The 23,473-nt window shown below is 41.6% G+C and overlaps 1 protein-coding gene across 1 annotated transcript; it reads right to left on the reverse strand.

Annotated features, from left to right (window-relative positions):
- Positions 1-447: 447 nt before the first annotated feature.
- Positions 448-8,887, reverse strand: LOC115829692 (sodium- and chloride-dependent GABA transporter 2-like). Its single transcript, XM_030793859.1, has 14 exons — positions 8,704-8,887; positions 8,355-8,489; positions 5,971-6,111; positions 5,438-5,522; positions 5,222-5,354; positions 4,688-4,822; positions 4,012-4,115; positions 3,418-3,542; positions 2,960-3,072; positions 2,611-2,748; positions 1,885-1,987; positions 1,468-1,568; positions 927-1,097; positions 448-588 (listed from the first exon to the last, which is right to left on the reverse strand). Exons 1-14 carry the CDS (start codon positions 8,885-8,887, stop codon positions 448-450), a joined length of 1,809 nt encoding a protein of 602 aa, XP_030649719.1.
- Positions 8,888-23,473: the final 14,586 nt, after the last annotated feature.

Genomic DNA, 23,473 nt, shown 5'->3' on the forward strand with positions numbered 1-23,473 from the left:
GCATGTGTGTGAGTCAATTCCTTACAGAACAATTCAAATCACTCATGATATCTCATGAACCATGCTCTGTGAACTTGGTTAAGTAAGTAAAGTCAGATCACATTTCATTCAAATACCCACAAAACGCACTTCTAAATCAAAATTTTCACTTTAAAGCCACAGGAGACATTGTCCCCTCTCTATACTGCAAGACCTGAAATATTATAACTGTTCTCAACTGACAATTATTCAACTGTTCTCACTTATCAGATGTGTTCAGCTGATCCTTAGACATAAGACATAACTTATTTGGTGTCAACTGTGTGGCTCCTGGAACTCCTTCAAGGTAACGTCTGAGGACAGACATATCCTCTACTGGTTTGAGTGTGTATAGTGTGTAGATGAAGTTGAGGCTGATGCTTGTTGCCAAGGGGGAGGTTTCTCATGCTTCGCCATTCCCCTCTTCTCTTAATCTGTCGTCGTGGACAATGGTTTTATCTCCGCCATGGCAGGCAGGTCACCTGTCCCCCCAACGTGCACAGCTGACCTGGGCTTGTGTGTGTAATTCATGGGGAGATCGTCGACAGGGCGACAGAGAGCCAGAAATCTCTGGGGAGAAAGAGGAAGGGCTGCGTTAATGTATGACAGAACCCTGAAGGAAAGAGAAGATTTGCTGACTCTATGTGGAGTTTGATCAGTTTTAACTCTGCATCTGCCAGAAGTCCTCATTGTGTTCTTCTGTTAATTAACACTTCAGACAGTAACATATCCTAACATTCATAAAGAGAGTATTTCATTCATTGGCTTGGCTATATTATTTATATGACTCTGAGGTTATTTATTCATTTTTTTTTACATTTCTATGATATCTCAAATTAACATAAGCACATTATACCTCCATATTGACTTGCCAAATCAAAAAGGTTTTGTTTGAATCACTGTCTTACTTGCCGCAGTGGTCCTTCACCCTGTGAGAGCTTGTAGAGGATCCAAAGGGGGATCAGGGAGAGCGAGATGGTGCTCAGAAACCAGCCAATGACAGTGGCCCATAGAGGGTACACATAGGAGTTACTGAACTTCAAGCGAGACTGCCCAACAATGGAAAAGATGAACGTACCCTGCAGCACAGAAATCATGATGACCATTATATTCTAATACCAAGGCAAAAGAGTGAAATACTACTCTTGCCCGAAGCTTCCAGTCAGTCAAAGTCTCGAAGAGCTAAAAGGACTTTTAAGTCCACTCTTCCTCAATAAGACAATGAGAACCATTAAAAGTTTAGTCCAAAGAGTCAAAGAAACCATCAGTGCACTCCTGTTTGCACTGATATTTGTACTATGAAAACAGGTAGAGAAACAGAATGAGCGAGAGAGAGAGAGAGAGAGAGAGAGAGAGGATGGTTGTGACATGTGAGAGATAGGTGGATAATTCAGGCTGAATGAAGAGGAGATGAGAGGTCAGGTCAGGGGTCAAATAGTATGACCTTACTATGCATACAGTCGGAGTAACAAACAGCCAGCAATACTTCATCACGGGTCCAGGTCGATAGCCGATCATGTCGGTGATGTTGCCGTAGAAACGCTCAGCACCTGTTGGACAGCGTACGTTAGAAAACCTCACCACTGTACAGTCACGTCAGCAGCACAAGCGCTTTCCTCTCTGCAACACCCATGTGCCAAATGTTTTAACAGTCACATCCTACTGAGCAACTGAAAACAGCCGTGCATACATCAAATCAGAGCCATTATACCAACAAACAGGGCCTACAAGCCACATTCTTTTGTTGGATAGAAGGTCAGAACTTATGAGAACTTGCCATCTGAGTCAATATTTTCTCAAGACCGTGGGGTGTCCATGTATGGTTGTGTTGTGTTTGGGATGTTGTGTAAGCAGGTATGCACTCACCATACACCCAGGCAATGCTGACTGACTGGCAGATAGACAGTAGCAGAAGAGTGGTGCCACTGCACACGTGGTGATCCAGCAGCTGGAGCAGGTAGATTCCACCCTAACAACACGCAAAACCAACAGAGGCAAAGAATTCAAATCAGAAACCATAAAACTGATTCACTTACATAAGCACATACTGGATTTGCAGGAACTGGATTTTGATATGCAAGACTGTCATACCTCATCCAGTTCATTGTTCTCATGCGTAACTGTTAGTCTTTTTTTGTTTGTTTTTCTTTTTTTTTTGTCAATTTATTAGCACCAATAACTCTTGAGATGAAGAACATTCTGTGACTTTTTGCTGAATGGTGTTCATGATAAAAAGCTATTATGAAACAGAGAAATGTGATGACAGAAAATGACATATTATTGCGTTTCACAAATACACTTTGTCTAAGATGTCATTGTGAGTCCTTGTAATTACCACGTATATGAAATTTCACAGACTCTCCCCTCAAGTTCAAGTGAAATTTTTTGCAAAAAATTTTATAGAGCTATAAAGTGTAGACTCGTGCTCTCTCTCTCTCTCTCTCTCTCTCTCTCTCTCTCTCTCTCTCTAAATATATATATAAAACGTTTTTCTGTTTGTTGCCTTGTTATAAATTCCCTGTGTGAAATTTTTCATGGGCAGTCATGAGGACACATGGGTACTGTAAATGGAGAAGCTGTCATAGGACCTACCTCGGTGACTAGACTCAATCCCAAAATGCAACAGACGGTGCAGATCGCCAGGAGGAGCAGCTCCCGTCTGAAGCCCCGACGAAGGTGTGTGGGGAACAGATCCACCACTGACGTCATGACACACTCCAGCCCAACAAACTACAGACAACAGGAATGATACAGACAGAGTCCAAATGAGGTGTAGGGAATTTTTCCAGACACTTCCATTCAAGACACGATGAACTGGGGACAAAATACCTGTCCATTTGAACTAAGACAGAACCAATATTCTGTCTCTGTACAAATCTATAAACTGTAGAAAGCTAAGCACGTAATAAGGAACAGAGAAACGAAGAAAGAGGACTCTAACCTGACTGTCCAGGCCCAGCAGAATAATCATGGCAAAGAAACACACAGACCAGATCTGAGGCAGCGGCATCATAGCGACCGCACGAGGGTACACAATAAACGCCAGCCCAGGACCTGCATGTGCCCGCGTGCGCGCACACACACACACACACACACACGTACAATGAGAATGATGTGTAAACAGCTATAGGCAGTGCTTAGCATGGTATGTTATAAAAGTCTCTAACTAAATAACACATATCATGGAAAGCAATATTTTTGACATTTTGCAAGGCCCTGTCACATGCTGTGATCCTTCAGAAAATGCTCTTATCTTCAGTCTCAGCTGTCGTACTTACTGGATTGTATTTGCACACGCTTCAGTTCTAATGCTGATATGAAGAAGCTTATCCTGTCTTCAATATTGTGCCTACACTGTGTGTAATATCTATAAGCAAGAGAACCTGAGTGTCTGCTCACCTGACTCAGCCACTTCTGCAATATTCACTCCCTGTTCGTAGGTCATGAACCCCAGCACAGAGAAGATAGCAAACCCAGATACTACACTGGTCCCACTGTTCAGTAGACACAGGTAGAAACAATCCCTGCAAAGGGACAGGTTAAAAAAAATTGCAACTCGCGACTAAAACAGAACAATCAGGTATACCATGAGTGCTAATGCGCACCACAAGCGAATCGCTCATTTCACAACACAATTTGCTAAATAAATTGCCTTTGACACATGAAGGGTTTTAAGCTCGTCACAGGCAGACAAGCTGTTATATTCAGTTTATTCACTACACTCACATGAACCTACTCAAGTGGGATTCAACTACATCATAACCACACCCTTTTTTGTATTGGATTGAGATCACACAATATAACGAATTTATGCAGTAGTATTAATAGCTCTCTAATTTGTCAGTGTCCTGAAACTATTAATCAGAGATAAATGCAGACAATGACTGAAGCATGTATGACATTAAGGTATTGAGTAAGACTTTATTAACAGACTCTCCTGTCAACCAAATCCACTCAAAATGAACACAAAGCTTCAGGCGGTGTCTTACTCACTTGTAGCAGTCATTGTTGTATTGGTTGTAGCTACCTAGGGATGTGAGAAACCCCAAGCTAATGGCATAAGAGAAAAAGATTTGCGTCCCAGCATCCATCCAGACCTGAGAGAGAAAAAGTCATGACATCATACATCAGACACTATTCTAAGGATGTTTAGGAGACCACAGAATTTAAAAAGTGGAGTGTACTCCATTGGCATGTGTGCAAACACCGTGTTGAATCAGTGCATTTTTGGCCAGGATGGAACCAGCCAAGGCAGATTCAGTTTCACTGACTGTAAAGCTAAACCCAAAGTGCATCTAGAGCATCACAGACAGTTTGCTTTGTTAGCCAGTAAGGCTAATTTGGTTACTACGTACGATTTATAAGACTAGGAAGCTAAGAGCTTTCTTAATTCAGAATGCTCAACAACAACTGTGATCATATTCCCAGGAAAGATGAGGGACTTTATAGTTTTAAGTCCAAATTTTCATATTCAGTAGATATGTGAAGTTTTAAATCAGTCTCTAACATGCCGTATGGTAAGTACACTACACTAAACCATGGAGAATGGTGCAAACGAGAAGCTATTAAGATGCTTGAAAACTTGGAAAGACTCTTGAGAACTGAAAGCTGGCTTAGCACAGGTGGGTTACCTGCGGGTCTGAAAGCTGGCTTAGCACGGGTCGCTCACCTGCGGGTCTGAAAGACGACTGATGTCAGGGTAGAGATAGTAGATGATTCCATCTCTGGCACCAGGCAGTGTAACTCCACGTACCAGGAGAATCAGCAGTGTGACATAGGGGAAGGTTGCAGTGAAGTATGCCACCTGTCAAACCAGATCCAGACTATTCGGTCAAATTTTAAAGCTGAATGTTACAGAAATAATGGTCAATAGTTGTCCTTCAGGGCAGGGCAGAGAGATGAAAAGGTTTCATCTATAAATCATAAAATGATATCATGCTTAAGCTGCTCTCTCTGTCTCTTACTGGGTGATGGATTACAGTTTCCATTACTCATGTTGAGATCAAACTGTTCCAATGCTCTTTTGTTTTTTGTTGTTTTGTTTTGTTTGTTTGGTTGGTTGGTTGGTTGGTTGGTTTGTTTAACGGCTTCCCTCATTTAGAAGTATTTTTTACAAAACAACAGGCATGAAAAGTGACCACACTGAAGTAGCATGTCCAGAGTGATAGAGGTGACGAGATTCTGGAGCTGATTAAACTCTTACCTTTCCTGTAGACTTCACTCCTTTCCACACACAGAAGTAGCAGATCACCCAGGACAGCAAGAGACACAGTGCTAGCTCCCACCTAATGCTGCCCAATTCCTCAATGCCACTGGAGATGTTCAGAACCCTGCGTCTTCAAGTAGAGAAAGAGTTCAGAGACATCATTCAGACAACAGAACAGGCTGCTGAAGAACGAACAGGTGCATAGAGACTTACTGCCAAAACTCCATAACCGGAAGGGTATAGTTCTGTTTGGATGTCACATTGGATGCGAAATCTTTGCCTACAGTCATGCATGTTTCTGAGGAAGACAGTTCATTGGGATGTAATCAACCAAAAGTCTGACAACATCTGCAAACAGTAATATGTGATAAAATATGATATCTTCCCATTTCAGTCATTAGATATTAAGAAGAGGCAACTCAGCTACAGAATGGAGTATTTATTGCAATAACACAACAGTATATGTGTGTGTGTGTGCGTGTGTACGTGCGTATGTGTGTGTTTTACAGAGAGCATACACAAAGTAAATATTACAAAGTAGTTTTCGTTATAGTACGTGATGACATATTTAAAGACCTAAAATATTTATAACAGTTCCCTAACAGCCTAACAGCATACATTAGATCACATTGAATGACTTAGGAGATGCTCTTATCCACAAGATCCTATCCACACAAATGCTTTTCCCAAAAGGCCAAATTAACAGATAACTAATCCATCCTAATAAGATATAAACACCTTCTTACCAGTGTTCCAGTAGTTCCCACAGCTGGCCCAGGGCAGCTCGGCACTGAGGGAGGCAAACAGGTAGAAGAAGGACCAGGCCAGGATGACTATGTACGAGGTAGCGCTGAACACAATGATGACATGGCTGGCATAGCCCATACCTCAGAAAGTATCCAAGAGGAGATAGTCAATCAAATGTGAATCAAGACATCTATGAACATGAATTAGAGGCTATCTTGAAGAGAATAAAACAAAACAAACACAAATTTAACTCAACAATTAGCATTATATCAAGTGACCTCAAGTGGCGAGAGTCCAGGCACATCATTTATTTTTGTGCTCATAGACCACAGCCATAATTTTAGAGCACAAACTAATTCTCTTAGTTTGTAGATTCATTTGATTTAGTCCCTTGTCATTCCAATGTTACCAACATCTGTACTGAAAACCAGTTTTTGGCCCAAACCTGTGCCTCTTTAACAGAAAAGGGAAATGAAGTGTCCACTCTGGTGCCTTGTATGCCTCCTCTAATTATTACTGCTTCTTTACACAATGTTCACAAGCAGCAGGGCACAGGATACACTCTAATAAATGGAGTCATGGCGCTCTCACTAATCATGCCAATGTCACAATGTCCTACTAATCATGCCAATGTCACAAGGTCTCACTAATCATGCCAATGTCACAATGTTTTACTAATCATGCCAATGTCACAATGTCTCACTAATCATGCCAATGTCACTATGTCTCACTAATCAAGCCAATGTCACTATGTCTCACTGATCATGCCAATGTCACTATGTCTCACTAATCATGCCAATGTCACAATGTCTCACTAATCATGCCAATGTCACTATGTCTCACTAATCATGCCAATGTCACAATGTCTCACTAATCATGCCAATGTCACAATGTCTCACTAATCATGCCAATGTCACAATGTCTCACTAATCATGCCAATGTCACTATGTCTCACTAATCATGCCAATGTCACAATGTCTCACTAATCATGCCAATGTCACAATGTCTCACTAATCATGCCAATGTCACAATGTCTTACTAATCATGCCAATGTCACAATGTCTCACTAATCATGCCAATGTCACAATGTCTTACTAATCATGCCAATGTCACAATGTCTCACTAATCATGCCAATGTCACTATGTCTCACTAATCATGCCAATGTCACAATGTCTCACCAATCATGCCAATGTCACAATGTCTCACTAATCATGCCAATGTCACAATGTCTTACTAATCATGCCAATGTCACAATGTCTCACTAATCATGCCAATGTCACAATGTCTCACTAATCATGCCAATGTCACTATGTCTCACTAATCATGCCAATGTCACAATGTCTCACTAATCATGCCAATGTCACAATGTCTCACTAATCAAGCCAATGTCACAATGTCTCACTAATCATGCCAATGTCACAATGTCTCAGTAATCAAGCCAATGTCACAATGTGTTACTAATCATGCCAATGTCACAATGTGTTACTAATCATGCCAATGTCACAATGTCTTACTAATCATGCCAATGTCACAATGTCTCACTAATCATGCCAATGTCACAATGTCTCACTAATCATGCCAATGTCACAAATATTCATTTGCCACGGGTGACCGGTACACCTCCTAGCACTTTGAACGTATGTATATATATTTTTTTCTTAATCATTGCTTATCAGTGCAGCTGACAGTCTAGTCTGTCCTGACCCTGTCTGTTTTCTCCCAAACATTACTGTCAGGCATTCTCCTGAGGCTGGTAAATGAGCGCCCTGTCAGCATGGTGCTCAAAAGCAAAATGACAGACACACTGAAACATGCTTAGCACTTTGATTCTAATGGAAACAAATAAACAATTAGAACAAGCTTACAAAATTGCTTTTCTTCCTCTAAGTTATTTGTACTATCATTGCCAAATTTGCATTTACATTAACACATTTTCAGCATTCTATGAATCTCTGAGACGCAACAGAATTCTGTGATATCTAAGGGCAAATCGGCCCGGTCACACCCTGGCCCGTTTCAGTTCTGAGAGGGTGCTCCAAAACAACAGCACACCCTGCTGGAACAGCCTTGTGAACCATGCTCTGGTGTGTGTGAGTAGGATGAAATGTGTAGACTTCTTCCAAAGGTTTATCTACACATATCTAGCAACTGAACTACAGAAGTCATCAAAGTGATACATAATAAGTCTAGCACCAGAAACATTATTTGTAGTTCTATGCACTTCCTGAAGTACTCTGGTGATTTCTAGATGATTAAAGGACACATATCAGAAAACATTCACAAATGTTCCTATAATCATTCAATACCCAATGTTTATTTTGCTCTCAAATAGAAAATATATAATGATTCTCCCTAAATTTGATTTTTTTTTTTTTAAATTACCTTCAAATAATGGGCAGATTCTCCTCCAGCAGGTGATGCCCCCTTGGCTGGTGTACTGGCCCAGGGCAGTCTCCATGAAGAAAAGAGGTATCCCACAGGTGGTCAGGAAAAGTAAGTACGGGATGAAAAAAACACCTGATGGGAATAGTAGTATGTCCTATTTACTGGACCTGTACTGTACAGACACGCGATCGGTTCTGTTTTGGGATGTCCCAGCGCAAAGCTAGAGATTTCAATGAGAATAATTTTGGAATTGATATGAGGTGTTGGTAATCAAATGAACGGAAATGGTTCAAGATGACTATTAGTGTTGGTTTATTAATAACGATTATTAATACAGTTGACTCACCTCCTCCGTTTTTATAACACAAATAGGGAAATCTCCAGACGTTTCCTGGTCCAATGATTGCCCCCATAACTGTTAAAATGTACTCTGTTTTACTGCCCCAATTTCCTCTTTTCTTTGGATTTGGGCATTTCTTCGACCCATTAGTGTGGACAAGTTGAACTTCTCCTTTTTCGCTGATGGTCATACTGACTTGTAAATGTACCTCGTCTCAGATTACAAGTGTTGTTGAAGCAGACGGTGCAGACAGCCTACAAATAGAGATAGCTAGTTAATAAATGCAAACGACTTACACAGGACCGCCAATCCTGTATCTGGTGATTTGAAAGGAGGAGATGTGATTACATTTGCTGGAGCTGACCCTGCCCATGCAACCTCGTGAGATACACAAGTTTAGAGAGCATTTCCGAAATCCCAATGAATTAATGAATGAATACATGGGTTTGTGTAGTTAATGCGGACTTAAACGCGAGTGCGTCTCAGTTTGGCCACTCTTTCGAGCTACGGAACAAAATGATTTTTTCCATTTCGAATGCTTTCTATTCGCTAATCGACTTAACTGTATTACCTCCGTATCACTTGCCTGCTGAGCAAAATCTAGCATAGGAATCATCGCACATCAGCTCACTTCGCCGTCCAGCGTAGTGCAGTGACGTGACAAAGGTGACGGGAGTCTCCAACACATTCAGCCAATTTCAAATTTTAAAATTTTATTTGTTTGCACCCTTGTTATTAATTGGCCCTAATTGTAACCATTCCACCATCGCAACCACACCTACCTTCACCCATTCTGCAGTGTTTACTTTCATCAACATTGTAGGCTAAGATCGTTACGCCGAACGTTTATTTTTCTGTAGACTTGTAATAGTGCAGTGTTTTAAGTTCGTTTCAAAAGTATTTTAATGTAAGCCAGCATTATCACTGAGTTAAAGGACTTCAGCAGTTAGTTACATGAATTTTGACAATCTCCTATATTTCAATATTCATTATATTGGTATACTGAATTATGCATTCATTTCTAAGATTCCTGCGGCGAAACTTGTTGTTTGTGCATGAGACTACGTTTAAATTCTTCTTGTAACACACGCGTCTAAGCAAGAGGAGACGCGCTGTTCATTATTGCGAAGTCTAAAACAAACGACGTAAATTAGAGGGGAGCAGCTGCCAAATTTCAGGATATAAAATAAACAGACAGTTTTACCCCAGGCGAGCTGAGACCTTCACAATATACATTACAGTGTTAAATCAGTAACTCCTGTTTTCTCGCCATGATCCGTACAGTTCTTCCCCCCCCCCCCCCCCCAAGACATGCAAATTCAATAGTCTTTTAGCACGCTGATAAAAACGATTCTTACCCTAGTGGAAATTCCAGTTGAAAAAACAGTAGCTAGTCTATTGGGATGAACTGGTCTCTAATGGTCTGTACTGGTTTCAATTGGTTCTAACTGGGTTTTCAGATTCTAATGGTTTGCCCCACTTAAGAATACCAGTTGAAACCATTTAAAACCCGTTTGGAACAATAGAGCTATGGGCAGTGGCTGCTCCACCAGTTCCACCAGTTCCACCCAGTTGAAACCAATAGCAGACAACACTAGTTACATCCTATTTATTTCAGTTGGAAACAACTGGTCTCAACTGGTCTAGCAAACCCAATACTTGCACTTGGTGAGAAATGTGAAAGCACTCAAAAATAATGAAATATAATGAAATGGATAGTTTGATTTACCAATTAGCAGTATACAATTGCATTAAAGAGAATACATTTTTTTATGGAAATGTCAAGTCATTTGTTTAATGCTTTCACTGTTAGTGTGTCTTTCGTATTCAATTTAAAACACTCATTTTTACAGCTGCATATTGCTTAAAGACAGTTTTCTGCTTTCCTGTTGGTCAATCTTATCCAGCTATGCACTGATCAAAGAAGTGCACACACTGTTTATTTGGACATGATCACTTTTTATTCAAACAAATGTATTGTTCAAACAATCAGTCTTTTTCAAGATGATTAGGAAATGTACAGATATACATTTTGTCACTGAACTCAAGTAGTAAACACTTGCCAACAATGTCACTAGGCAGCACAACACAATTATGTTCTGATCGACTGATGCACGTTATGTGGGGGGTGCTTGCAAAGGCTTTGTTTCGCTGTACACTGAAAAGTTTAACAAGGAGCATAACCTCTGAATGATGTGTAGATGTGTAAATCTTTAGTATTTCACCAAATCGTCCACCAGATAACTGTACAACTGTGTTGTTTGTTTTGATGCACCTTTTGTAGCCGATTCTGTAAAGCCTTTGATCATTGTAGACCAGTCTGTTATGCACGACCACAGCTGATACTGCCCTACCGCTCTTTTAAAAGAGGTCCCTCTCTTCACTGCTGAGTGTATATGGATAGCCCTCTCCTAAAACTGTAGTGCCAGGACGATCCTCAGCCACTTGTAATGGGGGGTAAAAAGTTAGGTTGACACAGAATTTCAATATGTCATGGTGGACTGTGAAAATTGCAGAAAACAAGGTTATTGTATTGCGTAGCACAAATTTGTCAACAATTTGAGTTGCTACACCTCTTGTTCCTTTAACAAGTTTCAAAGTCTCTCCATTTGCTGACTCAATGACAAAAGTAGAATGTGCCCAAAGAGGCCCCCATAGCTGAACACTTTCTGCGAGGTGAAGGAGTGAGTGCACATTTGATGTCATTTGTTCCTCATTATAAAGCTCCTGAACCCCAAACACAAACTCAAGTAAGAGGACATCTGCTTCATTTATATCCTTTGGGAAAATGCTGGACTTTAGCAAGAGATAAATGGCTTGGACTAATTTGGCAAAATGCTTTAAGTACTTTGAAGGCAGAATTCCATTCAAACAAGGCAAACAGTAAAATAGCAACCAAGTACACCACTCAGAAGCTTTCCAGAATTTACGCTCCTTCACTGATCTGGGTAACCGTGAAATATTTCTGTGAAGAGACAATACTTCAATGCCCGGAAGGAAAGGTACATTTCATTACTCTGCAGTAATCAGCTTTTCTTCCTCAGTGTCATTGTGTTACCATAATACTTTCAAAGTAATTGTGAAGATTGTACCAAGTAGTATTGCAAATAGGATAAATGCAATTTTCCTAACAATTTTTCTTTATTCTTCTCTTATTTTTTTTTTTTAAATTTGAAAACAGGATAACAAAAATACAAAGTACAACAATACTTCACAAGACAAAACAAACAAACTACAAACTAACAAACAATAAACACATAAAAATAATAAAAAAACAATAACAACAACAAGATCAACCACAAATAAAGTCAAAAAAGAAAGAGCAAAGGGAAAGAAAACAAAATGAAAAAAAAAAGAGGGGGAAGGAAAAAAGGAAAAAAAAACAACAACAGTTAAATAACCAAATAAATAAAATAAATACATCATTCTTTGTATATATGTATTTATGTATGAAGGTTGAACAATAAAACATAACAAGACTGACAAGACATGATGGGGCAAGACAGACAGGACCAGACAATCCGGGCTGGTGGGACAGACTGCACACTGTGTTAGGAGGAGAAAATAAATAAAAGTTGAAAAGAGTAGTAATGTTATGGGTCACTTGTAGGGAGAGGAATCAGCGTTTAAGGTATTGTAGAAAGGGGGACCAGGTGTCTTCATAGGATTTAATGTTGTTTTTCTGAGATGCGGTAAGTTTTTCTAGATTTGAATGGTCTGTTAGTAGGTTGAGCCAGTGAGCTATGGATATCTTGGTTCTGTCTTTCCAGTTCAGTAATATGATCTTTTTGGCAATGGTTAGCGATATTAATATGAATGATTTAAGATGTTTCGATGTGTGTAGCATAGAGACATCGCCAAGTAAGCCTATGATGGGGCATAAGGGGATGCTGAGGCTAAGGATCTCAGATAACTTGCTCATAACCTCCAACCAAAAGTTTTGGACGTGTGGGCAGAGCCACATGGCATGAAAGTAATCATCTGTTGAGGTTGGACAGTGTGAACATATATTACTTTGGCTAAAGCCCATGCGGTAAAGTTTGTGAGTGGCAATGTGGGTTCTGTGAAGGACTTTATACTGTATAAGTTGGATTTTAGAATTACATGTCATAGAGAATGTGTTATTGCATATGCTTTGCCAGTTAATATCTGTTGGTAGGTTATTTATGTCTGTGGTCCATTTGTCTATAGGGATTGATATTGTGCTGTCTTCAGATGCTAGAAGTTTGTATATTTGGGATAACTTTTTTGAGGTTTGAGTGATTGTAAATTTGAATAGAGGGGAGGGATATGATTGTTAAAGTTCCTAGTGTTGATGTTTTTTTTTAATGACTCCTTTTAACTGGATATACTGGAAGTAGCAGTGGTCCGGTATGACGTATTGTTTTTGGATGTGGTCGAAGGTCATAAGCAAGCCATCATTGAGTAACTGTCCCAGGCTGGTTACTCCTCTCTCATTCCAGGTTGAGAAGAAAAAGGGTTTGTTATTGATTAAAAACATGGGATTATGCCACAATGGAGTATGGATAGATGGTGAGAGACTGTAATGAAGAACTTCATTTGACTTCCACCAAGCGGTTAGAGTGGTGCTAATAGTGTTTTTTTTGTAACAGTTGTGAGTTTTTATGGATTTATCTATAAATGGGAGATTTGTGACCCTCAGTTCTTTAGTTAAAGTATTTTCGATGTCTAGCCAAGGTGGATTGGTGTTATTTGTCCAGTGGTGAATGTACAGTAATTGGTGTGAGAGGAAATAGTAAAGGAAATTTGGGGCCCCAAGTGACTGCGCTATTGAGAGAGGAGAACCAGCTCGGGGGTGGGGTGACAGGCGTCATGGCAAAGAGGTAGTTTATTTTTGGGAGGATGTTCATTTTAACAGTTGAAATTCGGCCAATTAGAGATAGTGGTAATTTATTCCATCTCTCCAGATTGTCTTTTATTTCTTGTAGTAGGGGGGTAAAGTTCAGTTTGAATAATTCGTTTAGATTTGGAGAGATGTGGATTCCAAGGTATGTAATAGATTTTGCTGTTTGTTTGAAAAGGGGGACCTCAGCCTCAGTATCCCAGTTGATCTTGGTTATAGGCAGAATCTCTGATTTTGTCCAGTTGATGGAGTAGCCAGACACCCTACTGTAGTTACTGATCAGAGTTTGGACTGCTGGAAGTGAAGATGAGGGGTTTGCAATGTGTAACAGAACGTCATCGGCATACAAACTGATTTTATGGTGGTGTGAGTTTGATTGGATGCCTGAGATATGGTCACATTGCCTAATGGAAGCAGCCAGTGGTTCAATGAAAAGTGCAAACAGTAATGGGGACAATGGGCATCCTTGTCTAGTACCTCTTTGTAACTGAAATGGTTTTGATATAAGTCCATTGGTTATAACAGATGCAGTGGGTGAATTGTATAGTGTTTTAATCCAGCTGGTGAAATATGGCTGGAATCCAAAATGATTAAGGGAGGTGAAGAGAAAGGACCAATCTACTCTGTCAAATGCCATTTCAGCATCAAGTGTTGCTATGAAGAATGGTGGTTTGTTTGGAGAGGTGCTATTTTTATAGAAATTGATCAGGTTAAATAATCTTCGTGTGTTTTCTGAGGAATGCCTCCCCTTAATAAAACCGGTTTTATCTATGTATATTAATGATGAGATTACAGATTCCAATCTGATTGATAAAGCCTTGCTTATAATTTTTATGTCTGTGTTGATTAATGATATGGGCCGATAGTTGGAGCATTGAGTATACTAACACTCGGATTAAATGTAGGAAGTATAGTCACATTTCCACAATCTGAAGCTATCTCAGATCATTATCTTATCTCATTCAAAATGTTTCTTAGTAATAATATATGCAGCTCGCCACGCTATCATAATAAACGTACGTTTACGCCAGCTACTACGTAGAACTTTATCAATAATCTCCCAGAGTTATCAACTTTGACTGGAACAATGTCACACCCCACAGAACTTGATCAGGCAACTGAATCTTTAGAGTTAACATTCCGCAACACCTTAGATAATGTGGCCCCACTTAAAAGGAAAATAATCAGAGAGAAAAAACTAGCTCCCTGGTATAATGAGCACACACGTGCCTTAAAACTTACCACTCGAAAATTAGAACGTAAATGGCGCCAAACTAAATTGGTAGTATTCCAGTTAGCATGGAAGGAGAGCCTCCTGAGCTATAGAAAAGCTCTTAGTGCCGCTAGATCAATGTATCTCTCCACCCTAATAGAAGACAACAAAAATAATCCTAGATTTTTATTTAATATCGTATCAAAACTAACTGGGAATAAGAGCACCTCGGAAACAGGCACACCATCAATGTTCAGTGGCGACGCATTTATGAACTTTTTCAACAGCAAAATTGAAAATATCAGGCAAACAATCCAGGCTATAAATTTTAAACCAGATAATTTGATCACTAACACTGTAGATAACAATATAACAGATCAGCAATTAGAATGTTTTACTCCCCTTCAGACGACCGAATTGACCTCACTAATTTCTTCATCAAAATCACCAACTTGTGTACTAGATCCCTTACCTACACGTTTCCTTAAGCAGATACTGCCAGTAGTCATCGAACCACTTCTAAAAATAATCAATTCCTCCCTTAGTACTGGCTATGTACCTAAATGTTTTAAACTAGCAGTTATCAAACCCCTAATTAAAAAAACCTGACCTTGACCCCTGTTCATTGTCCAACTACAGGCCAATATCTAACCTCCCCTTTATTTCCAAGATCCTAGAAAGGGCTGTAGCACAGCAGTTATGCTCATACTTACATAAGAATAACATCCATGAACTGTATCAGTCAGGATTTAGGCCTCATCACAGCACAGAGACAGCACTGGTTAAAGTTGCAAATGACCTCTTACTGGCCTCTGATCAGGGTTGTGTCTCCTTGCTTGTGCTGCTTGACCTCAGTGCAGCCTTTGACACCATTGATCATACCATTCTCCTTGATAGACTAGAAAATGTTGTTGGAGTTAAGGGAACGGCCCTCTTATGGCTTAGGTCCTACCTGACTGATCGTTATCAGTTTGTTGATGTAAACGGTGAGTCCTCTGCACATACTGAGGTAAAGTTTGGAGTCCCACAAGGTTCTGTTTTAGGCCCACTGCTTTTCTCTTTATATATGCTACCTCTAGGTGATGTTATTCGTAAACACGGTATTAGCTTCCACTGCTATGCTGATGACACACAGCTGTATGTCTCAGCGAAGCCAGACGAGAGACACCAACTTAACAAAATTGAGGAATGTCTAAAGGATATTAGGCACTGGATGCTTACGAACTTTCTTTCACTCAACTCTGAAAAAACAGAAGTACTTGTACTAGGATCACATGCAGCTAGGAGTAAGCTTTCCGATCACATAGTTACTCTGAATGGCCTTTCTCTTTCATCAGGTGCGGCAGTAAAAGATCTTGGTGTAATTATTGACCCCAGTCTTTCATTTGAATCTCATGTAGATAATATTACCAGGATAGCCTTCTTTCATCTTAGAAATATTAACAAGATAAGAAATGCATTGTCATTTCAAGATGCTGAAAAATTGGTTCATGCTTTCATTACCTCTAGGTTAGACTACTGTAATGCCTTACTGTCTGGATGTTCTAATAGATGTATAAATAAGCTACAGTTAGTTCAGAATGCAGCAGCCAGAGTTCTTACTAGAACCAAAAAATATGATCACATCACCCCTATCTTATCCACACTGCACTGGCTCCCAGTCAAATCTCGTATTGATTATAAAATCTTACTATTAACTTATATAGCACTAAATGGTCTTGCGCCACAGTACCTGCGCGAACTCCTGGTCTCTTATGATCCACCACGCCAACTTAGATCAAAAGGTGCAGGCTATTTGTTGGTACCTCGAGTTATGATGGCTACAGCAGGGGGCAGAGCCTTCTCTTACAGAGCCCCACAGTTATGGAATAGCCTCCCAATTAATGTTCGAGACTCAGACACAGTCTCTATGTTTAAGTCAAGGCTGAAAACTTATCTGTTTAGCCAAGCCTTTTGCTAATAGCTCTTCACTAGGCAAAGGAGCAGATCTGGAGGGTTCTCGGGCATAGATTGTTTGGTGAACTGGGATGTTTGGATGCTGTCGCCCCCCCACTCTAACATGTTCACTCAGGTTTGTTGACTGTGGAGTGGGTGGCTGCCTTGTGTCCCAGAGTGCCATCATGTCCATATTACCTTCTAGCTCTCCCTTTTAACTATGCTGTACTAGTTAGTCTTGCTGGAGTCCCTGCCTGCACTCGGCACGAGATGTATATTTACCTTTACCATTATGTGGAAATGAACATCTGACAATGTGTCTCTCTCTCTCTCTCTCTCTCTCTCTCTCTCTCTCTCTCTTTCTCTCTCTCTCTCTCTCTCTCTCTCTCTCTCTCTGTCTCTCTCTCTCTCTCTTTCTCTCTTTCTCTCTCTGTCGAGCCACACATGCTACTCCTGAGACACCAGTGATCCTGACTCCTCCCGCCCTGTGGACTGATCCATCCTGGTGTTATCATCTTCCATCCCCCGTCAGCCTCCTGTCTACATCGCCATCCCCTTTGTTCATGCCCCAATTTACTTTCAATTGTAACTGTCCACGTGGTCGGCACCTATTGCATGCCTGTCTGGCCAAGGAGGGGTCTCCTCTCTCTGTGGTCCTCCTCAAGATTTCTCCCATTTTCCCATTTTCCTCTTGGGTTTTTGGGGAGTTTTTTCTTGCCCGCCATGAGGATTAAGTCAGGGGGTGCCGTCATATTTTGATTTGACTGTTGTGGCATGTAAAGCCCTTTGAGACTGTAAACAGTGATATTGGGCTCTAAATAAACTTGAACTTGAACTTGAGCTTGAGTGGGGTCCTTATTTGGTTTTGGGATGAGTGTAATATAGGCAGTGTTCATATGATGGGGAATAGTGGTATTTTGGTGGATTTCAGATATCACTTTAAAAAAAAGAGGTGAAAGGAGAGGCCAGAACTGTTTATACAATTCTGCTGGGTAGCCATCTGGTCCCGGTGATTTATTGTTAGGCATGAGATGGAGTGCTCTGGTGATTTCTTCTAGGGAGAGAGGTACCACTAGATTCTCTGCTTGGGTTTGAGTTAGTTTGGGTAGGGAGACATTCCTCAGAAATGTTTCGGCATCTTTAGGTGAGGTGCTCTGGTTTGAGGTGTAAAGATTTGAGTAGAAAGATCTAAAAGAGCCATTAATTATGGAGGGGTTTTGGGTTATATTTCCGGATGGGTTTATGATTGAGGTAATGATAGATTTCTCTGTTTGTTGCTTCAGCTGATTTGCTAAGAGTTTACCTGTTTTATTTCCAAATTCAAAATGTTGCTGTCGGAGTTTGAGGAGAATACCTTCGGTTTTCTTGTTCAGTATGTTGTTTAGTTCATGTTTAGTTTTCAGGAGTTCCTTCATTACTGAATCGGTAGGTGTATGCTAGGCCAGAAGGTCCAATCTCTTCACCTCTTTTTGTAGCTCATGTTCTTTTGCAATTTCTTCTTTCTTTTTGTATGTGCAGTATGATATTATTTTCCCTCTCATAACTGCCTTTGCAGTTTCCCATAGTGTACATGCTGTTATTCCATTAATGTCATTGATTTCGATAAAGGATGCCCATTCGTTTTTGAAGTAGTTGTGAAATTCTTTGTCTTTAAGTAATGAATTATTGAAGCGCCATCTAGGTGGGGGATGGGGTTGGTGTTCTGCTAAAAAAACAATACTAATGGGGGCATGGTCAGAGATGATAATGCTATGGATGGCTGGGTCAGTTATTTTGTGAGTAATGGAGTTGTTTACTAAAAAGTAGTCTATACGGGAGTATGATTTATGGTAGGGTGAATAATATGAATATTCTTTATTACCTGGATTGTTTAGTCTCCAGACATCCATCAGTCCATAATCTGACATGTACTGTTTAAGTAAGGATGAAGAGTGGTTGGGTTTATTAGTGGAGGTTGATGATGAGCGATCTATGCCTGGGTGCAGTACTATATTAAAATCACCACCTAGGATGATATGGGAGTCAGGAAAGTTAGATAGTGCTGAGAACAATGAGTGGAAAAAGGAAGGAGAGTCTGCATTGGGGCCATAGATATTTGCTAGAGTTAGAGTATCTTTTCCGATGGTTCCGGTGATAATGATATAGCGTCCCTCTGGATCGGTCAGTGTTGAGTTGTGAGAAAATTATATGTTCTTACTTATTAAAATGGAAACGCCTCGTTTTTTGGAGCTAAATGTGGAGTGGTATGTCTGACCAATCCATCTGGCTGTAAGTTTCTGAGACTCTGCCTCTGTAAGGTGGGTTTCCTGTATAAAGCAGATATCAGATCTTAGTTTGTTTTTTATGTGATTTAATATTTTTGTTCTTTTTGCAGGGGAGCTGATTCCTCTTATGTTCCATGATGTTATTTTCACTGGCAGTACCATGTGATTGGTATTATGGTGAATGGTATTGAATTACACGGTGTGCAGTAAGGATCTATGTGAAGGAAGATTTGGAATGTGAGAACATATAACAAACCCAGAATGTACATGTAACATAAACACAGAAACATACAAACACTCATTGGCGCATTAAAGAGCATTGGTGAAATTGGGGATTGGTAATGGGGTTGGGAGGTCATTTGAAGACTCAGCTGTGTACAGCAGGCCTGGAGTAGAGTTGTAATATTACAGCAGTTAAGCCATTGTTATAATGTCTTTGGATTTGTTTTTTTATAAGCAGTGAGCAAGGCAGATAGAAGGGACGATGGCGAAAAAAGTATAGTGGATTGGGACTGAGGGACAGAGGTAGGACTCTTAATGAAGAGTAATGACAGAGATACAAGGCAGGAAGGACAGAAGGGGAAAAGAGAGTATAGTGAGGGTGGTGGTGGGGGGGGGGGGGGCAATTGTAGGTGCCACTGAGTTTGCCCACACATACACACACGCACACACACACTCATGAACACACATACACACACAAACGCGCACACACACATACACCCCAAAGGCAGGCTTATTTCACTCGTCAACAGAATGGACTTAAAGCTACGTTATCCAGGGTGTTGTACCCAGACATGGGCTAGCCTCCCTTGGAACAATAACGGTTTTAGGGTGGTGTTGTGTGAGCTGTTGTGTTTTGGAGCATGCCTGCTCTCCACCTCTCCTCCCAGCTTTAGCAGATTAGGGGCCAAGTGCCATCTCAGGGGCACATCAGTGGGATTGAGTCCAGAGCAGGAGAGTGTGGCTACTCGCTCTCCCCTCTGGTCTCTTCCTACGGGCTCGGGGGCCGAACCTGCAACCCTCCAGCAGCATGTTCGCCTCACCCACCTCTAGGCTACCACTGCCCCAAGATGTTTCCAACATACATAGAAAGGAGGGGAGAGCGGTAGCTTTATCAGCTGTGGTCATACAACATGTATTCAGGATTTGTGACTGTTGGGCGTCTTGCCCATACCGCTCTATATGGCTTGGAAGTAGTCCAAATTTTCACACATACAGACCAAGCATATCACACAATAAGCACTGCTCTCAGGGCTTGAAACCTTTGATATCTTGAACTTATATTTGTTGCACACCTGAACAAAGGACTTGCCAGGCGTACGTGAAGTTCGGAAAACTTTTTAATTAACTTTTTTCACAGCAACACACTTCTCAAGCTAAACTCGCTCTCTCGTCCGCTCTCTCTCTCGCGCTCTCCCTCTCGCGCTCTCTACTCTCGCGCGTCTTTTTTCAACATGACCAGTCTAGAGCGCCCCCGTCTTCCTAGAGATGTCACAGGTGCCTGTCTGAGCCTTGCTCAAATACATATATCTAAAAGAACAAAGGTTACATCAAAATCTTATGCAATAAACTTACGTTCACAAACACACAATTAACAAAGAAATAATAAAGAGGGGGGTGTCCCTTTTAATGTGCTTATTCCTATGAGCCCCACACTCTCCCCTCCAAAATAAATGTCGACCCGACATTCAGTATTTCCCAGTATTCATGTCTTCAACAGGTGAGCTTGGTGGTAAGTACGGGAGTCAGTCTTTGTGCCTGATACTTTCTGCTTAACAACAGTCTTTACATGACATGTATCTCCCTCTTCATGTCACGTGTCAAGGACAGACATCACTGGCCAGGTGATATCTGAAGAGTTACTCCGTCTCTTATACGGGCCACGTATCATGTACTGAAAGGTTATGACCTTAAACCTACTCCATAGCCCCTTTAACAGACCCACATTGTGTACTATTGTGTATCTTTCCCACGTCAGTACCCATTATATGTGAGAATGTCTGTTGCCTGGTACTTTGCTCATTAAATTAAAAAACTAAAATTATGAACCCATGAATCTCTGTCCTGTTGTCTCTTGTCGTATTGCAATGAACTAACACAATTATGAACTCTCTTTTTTTTCCACTGTAACAGTAACATTCTAACTACACCATTACATGTGTCTGTACGTAAGGGAAGGCTGGCCTAGTGTTTTGTATGTTAGTGTACTAGGGGGGTGCCTTTGTCTTAAAGGATACTTTCCCGCTGGAGGGAATGGTGTCTCAGGGTCCCCTTCATCTGCTTCATCAGCTGACATGTTCCGCTCAGTCTCTGCCATCCTTCTGGTCCCCAGCTCTGGTTCTTCACAATCTCTGTTCTCCAGTTCCAGTTTTGGCTCTCTCCTGTTTTCATCACACAACACCTGACACTGTTCTTCATCTACGCTTAGATCTGGCTCTGGTTCCCTCTCAGCTGTTCTTGGCTGGAATTCCTCTGCTTCTGGTCTCAACCGGCTTCTGGTCTGGTCTGATTGTGCTGCTGGCAGTGCAGTAATGCACCTCCAGTTACTTTCATCCTCTGTGCTGCTTTCTGGTTCTCTTTCTCTTTGCTTTATTTGTCGTTTTCTCTTTATGTCTGTATGTATTTTCCTCCTGTCTTCCTTCTTGTTCTCATGCTTGTCCTCTTCAACCGGCAGGAAGTTGCAGGGCAGCAGCAGGTTCCTGTGGAGGACCCGAGCCTTCCCTGGACCCCGTTCCGGCTTGACTACGTAGACTGGTCCACCCTTGTATTTCCTCTCAGTGACTACGTACACCTGGTCCTCCCAATACGACCTGAGTTTCCCAGGACCTCCCCTCTCAGTGAAATTTCTCACTAACACTCTACAGCCTGGCTGTAGCTCTGCCCCATAAATCTTTCTGTCATAGCCACGTTTTGCTTTTCTTCGCTCCTCCTGAGCTGTCCTGGATGCCAACTTGTAGGCCTCGTTCATGCGTTTTCTCCACTTGAGGGCATATTCACTATGGGAAGCACTCTGTTCACTTGGCTTCAGGCCAAACATGACGTCAATGGGGAGCCTAGGGTTTCTTCCATATAACAGATAGTATGGGGCAAACCCAGTAGCTTCGCTATGTGTACAATTATACGCGTGGACCACCTTTGCTAGGGAGCTCTTCCAGTCCGACTTGGCCTCTTCAGTCAGGCATCTCAGCATGGACAGGAGCGTTCTATTAAAACGCTCCACCTGACCATTACCTGCCGGGTGGTAGGGTGTGGTACGAGAGCCTTGAATGCCACAGTATTCTTCAAGCTGAGCGAACAACCTATTCTCAAACTCCCTGCCCTGGTCATGATGTAACTTTGTGGGGAATCCATACCTGAGAACAAAGTCTCCAAAGATCTTCTCAGCCGCTGTCCTTGCTGATTTGTTAGTGCATGCATAGGCCTGGGCAAACCGGGTAAAGTGGTCCATGACCACCAGGATGTATTCATATCCCCCCTTACAGCTTTCCAGATGGAGGAAGTCTACTGACACCAGCTCAAAGGGGTAAGTAGTCACAATGTTCACCAATGGTGCTCTTGTCAGCTTGTTTGGACGCTTCCGCTTCAAACAGCAACACACCTTGGTCACATAATGGTCAACGTCCCTCTGCATGTGGGGCCAGTAGAATCGATCACGAATGAGGCCCAGTGTGCGTTCAACCCCCTGGTGCCCCATTTCCTCGTGCAGTTCCTTGTACACCAGCTGGAGATACTTCTTGGGCAACACTAGCTGCGCTCGTGCTAATGACTTCCTGCACAATATACCATCTTCATCCACATACAGCCTATTCCTCTGCCTTACCAGAGCTGTTAGATCGTCACGACGGTCCCTTCTGCCTAAGTCTGGCCATCGTCCTACCATGACGTAGTCCCGTATCTTCCCAATGACTGGGTCTTCTTCTTGTGCCTTCCGTAGGTCATCTCGGGAGAGCTCTGTCGCTGGTGACGCTATTCTTTCTTGTTCTACCTCTGCACATGCTGTATCTAGGGTGATCGGGCACATCCAAGGCTCATACTCCTCCGAATTCAGTTGAAGTGCATGCATGACAGCGCCAATCACATCTGGCTCCACTTCCTGCGAGCACGTATGCATATACTGCTCCATGTCCAGAGGCATTCTTGACAAGCCATCAGCATCTCCATTGTTCCTGCCAGGCCGATACTTGATGGAAAAATTGAAGTCAGCCAGCTCAGCGACCCACCGGTGTGTTGCGGCGTTCAGTTTAGCTGTTGTCAACACATAGGTTAAGGGATTGTTATCAGTATAAACAACAAAGGAAGGTGCATAATATAAGTACTCACGGAACCTTTCACAGATTGCCCACTTCATTGCGAGGAACTCTAACTTCCCCGAATGGAGATGGTAGTTCTTTTCTGGGGCAGTCAGTGTTCTTGACCCGTAGCCGATGACGACCAATTTCCCTTGCTGTCTCTGATACAACACAGCACCAAGCCCCTCTTGAGATGCATCACAGTGCAGAA

The sequence above is a fragment of the Chanos chanos genome, chromosome 16, assembly GCF_902362185.1.
Source record: "Chanos chanos chromosome 16, fChaCha1.1, whole genome shotgun sequence".
NCBI lineage: Eukaryota > Metazoa > Chordata > Actinopteri > Gonorynchiformes > Chanidae > Chanos > Chanos chanos.